The sequence below is a fragment of the Colias philodice genome, chromosome 22, assembly GCF_061535455.1.
Source record: "Colias philodice isolate Cphi_HAF_F1 chromosome 22, ilColPhil1 Martin Lab GWU primary, whole genome shotgun sequence".
NCBI lineage: Eukaryota > Metazoa > Arthropoda > Insecta > Lepidoptera > Pieridae > Colias > Colias philodice.
In genome coordinates this window covers 406545-417119 of record NC_143107.1, presented here as the reverse complement: position 1 = coordinate 417119, position 10575 = coordinate 406545, and the positions used below count along the sequence as shown (strand labels likewise).

The window sequence follows — 10575 nt, the reverse complement described above, 5'->3', positions numbered from 1 at the left end:
CATATTGTTGCTTTTTATTTCTTCTTATAATTTTAATAATTAAGTATAGTAAAAGCATGGACGAATATAATTTAAATTTTTCTATGGTAAAAGTGTAATTTATATAGCCTAATTTATATGAATTTAGTTACTGAAGATATGACTTGTATAATATTATAAATAGACAAAAGTCTGGTTAAAGGAAAGGTTATTTTGTATAAAGCTTGCATACACAATAAAACACATATTATTATGCTATGAATTTAATTTCCAAACAGTTGTTTCCGTGAAACCGTTGTTTTCCATGCAACTCTGTTCTTGTAATTTATATCGCGATAATAAAGACATCTGACTTCGTCTGCTTTCTGTCAGGCCGTGTCGACCTGGATCTCCAATAAGTACCTAAATCAAAAAAAAAGATTATTGATAAAATAAAAAATAGCAAAAAGCCAACATCACGCGGTGTTCCCAGGCGGTCACCCATCCAAGTACTGACCGCGCCCGACGTTGCTTAACTTCGGTGATCGGACGAGAACCGGTGTATTCAACGTGGTATGGACGTTGGCGACAAATATATTGAAATTTTAGAACTAATTCATCCACGAAACTTTAAATTCGATTTTATTCCACTCGCTGTTAAAATAAATTTCATAAGTTACTTACAGTTTTTCCATTACTCGCCAGTTCACATAGCCAGTCGAATAAAATTCTAGCAAAATCTTCATCATAGAACATATCGCCAATCAAGATGGCGTCAAATTCCTCACATTTCGCGCCAATAAAGTTATTTGCATTTGTTTCTACTTTTACGTCATTGTTTTCAGCATTTATTCTTGTTGCTTCTAATGCATCTGAAAATGTTCGACAATTTTGATAATAAAGTAGCAAGGGGATGTAGCTCAGTGGTAGAGCGTTCGCTTTGCATGTGAAAGGCCCCGGGTTCGATCCCCGGCATCTCCAACTTTTGCATTTTTTTTTCATTTATATATTTTTCTGCTATTTTATTTTTATAATGCAGGCATACGTACATATATCAATATCGTTAGCAACGATTCGTTTTGCTTTCATTTTTGACGCAGCTACGGCACCAGCCCCGCAACCGCATCCTACATCCAAAATATTACGATTTCTGACAATTTTTTCGTTATCTAGTATGTATCTGAAATAAATAAATTATTATAAAGTTACTATTATCACAGACTTTTAATAATATTAGTATATAAGTCGCGCGCATCTTAAAATTATATTATTTAAGTACAGCGCCATCTACAATTTTCGTAGAATATTTCTATAACAGACAACCTTGTATTTAACTTTACTTCTTTTGCGCTACGGCTACTACATGAGAAACCAAAAGATGGCTCTGAAATAAAAAAACATTTTCAGTAAAAAATGCTAAAATGAACATACGAACTAATTATCTTATATATAAAACTAGCGGTCCGCCCCGGCTTCGCCCGTGGTACATGTTTACGTTTTCTCTACATAAGAACCATCCTCGTACTTCAAGGAATATAATAAAAAAAGAATTATCGAAATCGGTTCAGCCGTTCTCGAGTTATGCGCTTACCAACACATTTTGCGATTCATTTTTATATACATATATAAGATTCTCGTGTCACAATGTTAGTCTGCATACTCCTTCGAAACGGGTGGACCGATTCTCATGAAATTTTCTGTGCATATCGGGTAAGTCTGAGAATCGGCCAACATCTATTTTTCATATGTACCACGGGCGAAGCCGGGGCGGACCGCTAGTATTATATTATATATATAATAATTATATACTAGTTCAATCTTATCCTATCGTTGAGATATTATCTAATATTACTACTTTATCTTTTTCCGGAGAACACAAATACATAAACATAAGGGAACAATATTCTTTGATTACATAGGATGTTAGGAATAAATTAAATTAAGTAATTAGACTGTGTAAACATAATTATATTCAACGATCCTTTTTAATTAATTTGTTTCTAATATATAGCGTAAACAAATTTTACCCAACAATTCATAAAACGAAACACGGGCAAAACCCGCACGCATTTTCGAATGCATTGCAAACTTGTAAACAATGCTCGCACGCGACCGACATCTGACGATCGACGCGTGCCACGCTATGGCCACATGAGTAGAAAAAATGGCCGCCGTTCGACTTTCAAGGGCGTTAGAATAACCGATTATTGAGAATTATTCATTCCTTCACGAATACCGACAATTACCTACATGATGTAGGGTGAAAGGTGAAGGTTCTTTCACTTTGTAAAATGCATATTACAAATTAATTGATATAGGATAGAAGCATAATTCCGAGTGATTAACAAAGTTTGTTGACCTTGTTTTGACATACTTTTATTGGAATATAATATTTTGTAGCTGTATTGGGAAAAATGGTATGAATGTAAAAAAAATCCAAATTATATTTGTCTATATTTTGTGCAATTTAAATAAAACGTAGGTAATTTTTTTATTTTGCTTGAGATAGGTACTTATCACAATAATGAAATGGAATTACCCACATTTACTACGATTTACGATAGTGTTTTGGTACAATTTATTATTCCAAAGAGTTCGGGGTAAATCCATAGACATACCTACCGCGAAAAAAAAAATACATTTTCTATTGGTGTTTTATTTTATTGTATTTTTTTTGTGTTTTTAAAACTTGGTCTTTTAGCTTAGAGCATTTTATTAATGCCCAGTCTTTTAGTTTTGGTTAGGAAATAGAGATGTGCTATGGACCTTATTATATTCAACTTATCATGAAATTAAGATATACCTAGCTACATATACCTAGGTACCATCGTATAGTTTATAAGATTTAGAATGACTTGCGCTAAATTGCACAGAGAATTGCACAGAGAGTGCAGAATGCCTGTGCGCGGTTTTGCTGGTATATTCCGCCCAGAAGCCATGTCAGTCCTTATCTGAGAGATGCCAATGTCTTGAATATGGACGGACGTAGGAAACTACACTTTGCCACTTTGTTGTTTGGAATAATTCATAAAAAAATACCACTGTATCTGTACAACAAGTTGGCATGGTTGGGACAACGTAGTGAAATCAACTATGGTACAAGATTCGCCAGCGTAAAACTTTCAGTTCCGAAGCATCACACCGCAGCCTTTAGAGGTGGATTCACTTACCGGGCCACAAAGTGCTGGAACGATCTCCCTCCGCCTCTGTCTAAATTAACATCAGTCAGTAGCTTTCGTTTCAAGTATCGAAACTACCTTCTAAATTCTACGAATCAGCCTTAGTACCCGTTGTAGTGTCTGTCACCATATTTCATCACTTATAATATTGTAAGTAGGTATAGTAAGTATTTATAGCTGTTAATATGTATATCTATTTTTTAATCTACTGTATTATTGAATCCTATATAGTTCTTACTTATTTATATGTTTTACGTTTATTTTATTTATATACCTACGCACCGACCCACCCACACACACCCACGCATACACATACACACACACACACACACACACTCACACACACGCACACACACACACACACTTACTCACTCACGCACACACATCACACAGGCTGTAACTCCGACTGTCAATAGGGGTTTCTGAAAATCAGTGCTGCTAGTTGACTCAAAAGTCACTGCAGCTTTATACTGAGAAGCCCCTTTTGATAACAGACGTTGCCGACTTGCCGCACAGTACTTGTCTAATTTTTAGGTTGTAAGTTTTTGATTGTGTAATATTTTGTTTTAGTTTTAAGTTTTTTTTACCATGTTTTTGTTCTTACTTTATTTTTATTTTTTCTGTTTCTGTGTGGCTTGTATACAGGGGCGTAGCTACCGCCGTATCTGCCGTATCAATTATACGGGGCCCCCGCGCCAAGGGGGCCCCCAACGTGCGCTTTTGTGAGAAATCTTTACTTCCTAAGGGCCCCAAACAAATTTTTATACGGGGTCCCGCCAAGGCACGCTACGATTCTGCTTGTATACTTTTTCGTTTGTTATCAATAAATGTTTTATTTATTTTATTTATTTATTTTAAATTAAGCATGTGTCCATAGTAAGGTGTAAAAAATATAGTACATTTAAAAAAAATATAGTATTTTATGGGAAAAATAAAAAAAATAGACAAATATATTGTACTAGATTTCCGCCCGCGGCTTCGCCCGCGTTTGCAAAGGAAAACCCGCATAGTTCCCGTTCCCGTGGGATTTCCGGGATAAAAACTATCCTATGTGTTAATCCAATTTACCCTCTATATGTGTGCTAAATTTCATTGTAATCGATTCAGAAGTTTTTACGTGAAAGAGTAACAAACATCCATACATCCATACATCCATACAAACTTTCGCCTTTATAATAGTATTAAGATGATTTGTTAATTATTTATTTATATAAAAACTATATTTTTTGCACTTCTCGCACTGTGTAACAGCTTTTTGTTTAAAATAAAAGTGTCATATGCTATTTAACACATTCAATTTTTAGATTAATATCATTAACTAGATTTCCGCCCGCGGCTTCGCCCGCGTTTGCAAAGGAAAACCCGCATAGTTCCCGTTCCCGTGGGATTTCCGGGATAAAAACTATCCTATGTGTTAATCCAAGTTACCATCTATATGTGTGCTAAATTTCATTGAAATCGGTTCAGTAGTTTTTACGTGAAAGAGTAACAAACATCCATACATCCATACATCCATACATCCTTACAAACTTTCGCCTTTATAATATTTACTAGATTACCGCCCGCGGCTTCGCCCGCGTTTTCAAAGGAAAACCCGCATAGTTCCCGTTCCCGTGGGATTTCCGGGATAAAACCTATCCTATGTGTTAATCCAAGTTACCCTCTATATGTGTGCTAAATTTCATTGTAATCGGTTCAGTAGTTTTTACGTGAAAGAGTAACAAACATCCATACATCCATACATCCATACATCCATACATCCATACATCCATACAAACTTTCGCCTTTATAATAGTATTAAGATTAGATATAAATCAATAGCTCATTTTTTATCAATGATACACTACTTCTGTTTCTTTCTTCTCGCCACTGGTATACAGAGTTACCGGGAAAGTCGTACAGAATATTGCAGGACGTTATTATTCAGGTCATTTCTGATCAAATTGGTCCCATAATATGGTATCCTAAACTTAACCGTTATGGAGATATTGAATTTTAAAGATATTTAATAAAAATATTTTTTCTTCTGGCTTTTTTATCGATTTATTTCGATTGGAGCTACTAGGGCTCGGTTTTGCACGCCTCATAAGCGAAGCGTTGAGGTGGGTACTATTTATTTATTTATTTAATCATTTATTGTACCACACCATTTAATATTATAATGTACAGTATAATATATATCTGTTTGGATGCGAAGTACAAAAGGTGACCTTATCGCTTAAAAGCGATTTCTTCCAGGCCACCTAAGGTAGAGGATAGATATATAATACATATAATAAATGGAACGCGGGTGGCAGAAAAAGTAAAAGAGAAAAGAAAAAAAAAATGTATATATATTATTATGAGTTAAAAATAAAATAGGAAGTAATATAATATACATATTATTATTATGTTATAGAGAAACCTGTATTAATCATAATAGAATGCAATTAAGTACTTAACTATAAAATAAATAAATACAATATTTAATAAAATATATAATAAATAAATAAAGTATATAAATATAAATAAATAAAATAAATAGTTACAGTTAATATCCAGGAAATGCTATATTTAAAAAATGCTGGTGTAAAAGATTTTTAAAGGACTTAAGAGAGGAAGCTCGTCTTACAGCTAATGGCAAAGAATTCCAAAGTCTGACAGCGGTTACAGCAAAGGAATTTCCGAAGTAACTAGTTTGGTGGGAAGGAAAACTAAGGATTAGGTTATCAACAGAGCGAAGGGAGTAACTATCAGAATCAAGGAATTTGAACTGGGATTTTAAATAGGAAGGATATTTGGGATCGAAAAGGATAGAAAAAAGAAGCTTCAACGTATTTGCATTCCGGCGAAGTCTTATAGGAAGCCACTTGAGTTTTTTTCGAAATTGGGAAACGTGGTCGTATTTACGAAGACCGTAAACAAAACGTACACAGAAATTTTGGAGACGCTCAAGTATATCTAATTGGTCTTCATTTAGATCAGTGGTACAAGCGTCAGCATAATCAAGGAGTGGGAGAAGAAGGGACTTAGCTAGCATAATTTTGGTGGAAATCGGTAAGAAATAACGTAAACGACGCAAAGAACTAAAAGCAGCGTAAAGTTTTCGGCTAGTTTCTTTCAGGTGATATGACCAAGACAAATTTGAGTCAAGAAGTATCCCCAGGTTCTTAACGTTATCTCTATATTCAATTATTGTGCCGCCAATATATACTTTAGGGAGGTATTCCCAGTCAATGCGCGATATAAAATAAGAGCTACCAATAATTATTACCTGACTTTTAGCAGGATTGATATTTAGACCAAAACTATGGCTCCAATCCGAAATTTTTTGCAAATCGGTATTAGTAGTCTTGATAGCAACAGGTAAATTATCAAGGGATGACTACTGTCACTTCGCGCAAAACATCTGATTTTTCAAACTTAAAATGTCTTTATGTATCATACATTGCACTTGTAAGATAATACATACACACACATATTAAGAAAAAACACTATTTTTAACGTTCATGATATTTTTGATGTCATTTTTAGGGTTCCGTAGCCAAAATGGCAAAAACGGAACCCTTATAGTTTCGTCATGTCCGTCTGTCCGTCTGTCCGTCTGTCCGTCTGTCACAGCCGATTTACTCGGAAACTATAAGTACTACAGTGATGAAATTTGATGGGAATATGTGTTGTATGAACCGCTACAAAAATATGACACTAAATAGTAAAAAAAAGAATTGGGGGTGGGGCCCCCCATACATGTAACTGAGGGATGAAATTTTTTTTTTCGATGTACATACCCGTGTGGGGTATCAATGGAAAGGTCTTTTAAAATGATATAAAGTTTTCTAAAAAACATTTTTCTTAAAGTGAACGGTTTTTGAGATATCAGCTCTCAAAGTCGTAAAAAGTATGTCCCCCCCCCTCTATTTTTATAACTACGGGGTATAAAATTCTAAAAAAAATAGAGGTGATGCATGCTAATTAACTCTTTCAACGATTTTTGGTTTGATCAAAGTATCTCTTATAGTTTTTGAGATAGGTTGATTTAACTGTAATTTATTATATTTGCTGCTACGGAACCCTTTGTGCGCGAGCCCGACTCGCACTTGGCCGGTTTTTTATTGTTATTTAAACTAGTTAAAAAACAGTTTAAAAAAGTTCTGTCTTGGACGTCCGTGTGTCTGTATGTGCGGATCCTTTTTCTTGTTAACACGATAGCGACCGAAATACTTTACTAATCGAGTCTTTTTTTTTTCTCTTACGCTTGAGTATGCTCAGGAATAGAACCCTTTCATTTTTCAGGGTCTGATTCGATGTGGTTTAATTGTTATTAAATAAACAAAAATAATAATTAATAAATATTTATTAAAAAAAAATTATGAGGCGTGCACTTTTGGATTTTCCAAATTATTTTTATGTTTCCAATTAGAAGACATGCCAATTAATAAAAATGATCAATAAAAACTGAACCTATTACTAACAGCTTCAATATAAATTTAATAATAAAATTAATTCAATATCTCCATAACGGTTAGGTTTCGGATACCATATTATGGGACCAATTCGATCAGAAATGACCTGAATAATAACGTCCTTCAATATTCTGTACGACTTTCCCGGTAACCCTGTATATGCGCAATAGGTTATATGACTTAGCCATCTTAACAATTAAAAGGCGCGTTCTTATTTTTTTTTTAATGAAGGATCTGTTTGTTACATTTGTCGGTGTTGAAAATATAGTATTTTTGCGTACTATATATGTTTTCAACAGTATATACTATATAGTACGCAGACCCGAAATATAGTACAATACTATATATTATAGTACGGTTGGCAACCCTAGTCCATAGGTACTAATCTTATATTCATAGTAATTAGTATTACTATCTATAGCATATTATATACATACTATATATATTATAATCTATGGCGATAGTGCTATATCTGTCTATGGAGTTATCACGTGAACTGCTTAATAAAATTGGATGTATTTAAACATAATTTAGACAATATACCTAACTGCATATTGGATAATTAGAAGAAATAAAAAAGGAAAACATAAGCACATACTGAGGGCCTAAAATACGATCCAGCCTATTGATTTTTTTGGAAAAAAGTTATAAGACTATGGTTATTCGTAGCAATTTTTTGTCAGTTAGTTTATATTTTATAATAATTTACTTTATATAATATACTGCAATCATACTTGCATACTCGTAGGCAGTATCAATGATTCACGAAAAAGGGAGATATCAGGAATTCCACGAATCGGGATAAAACGGGGTACTTTTCTAAGAAGTGTATGACTCATGGGGTGGTTTCCCCCTCCATTGCAGGGGTGGAAGTAACTATGTATGTGTGCGTAACGAACTAACGAGAAATAGGCCTCTGTTTCCCGCCATTTTGCGTATGACTCATAGTTTTAAGGTTCTTTTTGCTGTAGAATGTAGATAATTGTTATATTTTTTATTGTTGAAACAATGCTTGAATATTAAATAAAAAATAATTCAGTTAAGTTGCAATTTAATATTTATAAACCATATTACTTACATTCTTGATGAAATGTGCAAACCTTTCAAAGCAGAAAAATATTCACTTAACAAGTTTTTTACAACTGTTTTTGAAATAACTAAACTTATGCAGCCGTACAAATAAACGAGTAATAACATTTTATGTAAAGAATAAACTAAGAATAAGGAAAAATCATACAAATAAACTCGAAATAAATGTAACCTAGTATAACTTCGTAATAAGTATTCATACTAATGCTATTCCGTCCTTATTTCGACTACCACCCTAGTATAAGTCTGACATAACCGAGTTATAACATATCTTTTAGTACATTGTGCTGTGTTTTATAAGTTTTAAAAGCAATTTTCAATCTAAATTTGAGATAATAGCAATGAGAGTAATACGAGAAGTAGAAAAAGTTGAGCAAATTAATAATTTCATTAAGTATTGAAATGGAAAATTTTGTATGAAATGTCAAAACATATACGAAATTATGAAAAACCCTTTTGATATTTATAATGATTTATTTATTTACGGAATGCGCCAAACCATACATACATAAAATTTATTTCTAAACTTATCAGAATAATATAAACTTTCGTTGAAAATATAAATCTTCTAAGCCTGGAGTTGTATGTTTTGTATTGTGTAACTCTCTATCTCAAGGTGGGTTTATCTTCTATTCTCCAGATATTGAATATCGTTCTCTTTCATTTGCTTGCATATTAAATGATATGTTTAAATTATTTACAATGGATATTTAAAAAATAAATAAACAGAACATCGTATGATGAAAATTCACAACAAATTCGACGAAGTCAAACGAACGTCAAAATGACAGCACCAAGACTTAACCGTAGACAATTTCGATGTTTTTCATAATTTTGTGAATGAATTGCTACGTTGCCGCTTCGCTCCTATTGCATAGCGTAAGCATAGTTACATCGACGTTATTCCAAATTTATTTGTAAGAAATTATGACATCCATACAGTGGCGTGCATTCCATAAAGACATAAAGACACTGCCTACCCTGCCATTTACCAAACTCTGATCAATATTTAATATGCATAAATGAAATTCACAGCGTCATTAAATTTTACTAATTGCGCAATGTAGTTATGAAATAAAAATATATTTCAAATATATTTTAGATCCATCTATCGGTATTTTGGTAGCATTATTATCTAATTTCTATAACACCGGCTCGGCTCAAGTCACTATTCATGCGCTGCACTAGCGCCGCCACAGGACCCAGTACGTCACGGGACGGCAAAGACACAAACTATCCGTGTCTAAGTTTTTATATGTGTGCTCTGCTTGTCTACGCATATTTTATATGTGTGCGTGCCTATAAACACGGCACACTGATGTAATAAAACCACGCACACAAACACACAAGGTAGGCAGTGTCTTTTTACGAAGATATACGAATTAGGTACGAACCGAATTCGGAACTACATCGAAAGTCGAAACTGAAGTTGAATATGCGACCAATTTAAGAAGTGTGATAATGTATACAATTTTGTAGCGGTAAAGACCATCTGCAAATAGTATCATTATTCGTTTGTTTTGTTTTGGAAATAACAAACGTTTACTTTGAGGTTAAATTTGTTTTTTGAGAAAATTAATAATGTTTACTACGACAATTTGCAAGTGAAGTGTTTTGAGAGTAACTAAATAGATTATGTATATCATCAGTGTATTTTGTAAGATAATAAGGCATAGGTACCTAATTTAACGAAAAATTCTTATTTTTGTTTTATGAATAAACTTTTATCAAACAGAGAGTGATAGGAAAAAGGCCGATCTATAAATGGATCTATACCGGAATTTGTAATACACAAAGGTAATAATTAAATAATAATTAGTTAATCATTAATTACATAATATAGAATACTAGTTAGGATATCATACCTACTTTGACAATTATTTTATAGATAATAATATGACCTATGT

The 10575-nt window shown here is 33.2% G+C and overlaps 2 protein-coding genes, 1 long non-coding RNA gene and 2 other non-coding genes across 7 annotated transcripts in view; 2 read left to right on the top strand and 3 right to left on the bottom strand.

The window, feature by feature from the left end:
• The window catches only part of LOC149478225 (phytanoyl-CoA dioxygenase, peroxisomal-like), a 147095-nt gene that overhangs the window by 132654 nt on the left and 3866 nt on the right, over positions 1-10575 (top strand). The gene's annotated exons all lie outside the window — the stretch shown is intronic.
• The window catches only part of LOC149478223 (electron transfer flavoprotein beta subunit lysine methyltransferase-like), a 46559-nt gene continuing 36203 nt past the window's right edge, over positions 220-10575 (bottom strand). For all 3 annotated transcript variants that reach the window (XM_089709564.1, XM_089709563.1, XM_089709565.1), the window contains exons 3-5: positions 1008-1138; positions 643-830; positions 220-381 (exon numbers count right to left, since the gene is read on the bottom strand). In XM_089709564.1, the coding sequence (XP_089565690.1) occupies positions 235-381; positions 643-830; positions 1008-1138 (466 nt within the window). In that variant the 3' untranslated portion in view covers positions 220-234. The remainder of the gene's footprint in view (positions 382-642; positions 831-1007; positions 1139-10575) is intronic.
• Positions 427-545, bottom strand: LOC149478228 (5S ribosomal RNA). Its single transcript, XR_016317460.1, has one exon. It is a non-coding gene; the product is annotated as a 5S ribosomal RNA (ribosomal RNA).
• Positions 868-939, top strand: TRNAA-UGC (transfer RNA alanine (anticodon UGC)). Its single transcript has one exon. It is a non-coding gene; the product is annotated as a tRNA-Ala (tRNA).
• Positions 9123-9597, bottom strand: LOC149478226 (uncharacterized). The gene is made up of 2 exons (XR_016317399.1): positions 9463-9597; positions 9123-9272 (listed from the first exon to the last, which is right to left on the bottom strand). It is a non-coding gene; the product is annotated as an uncharacterized LOC149478226 (long non-coding RNA).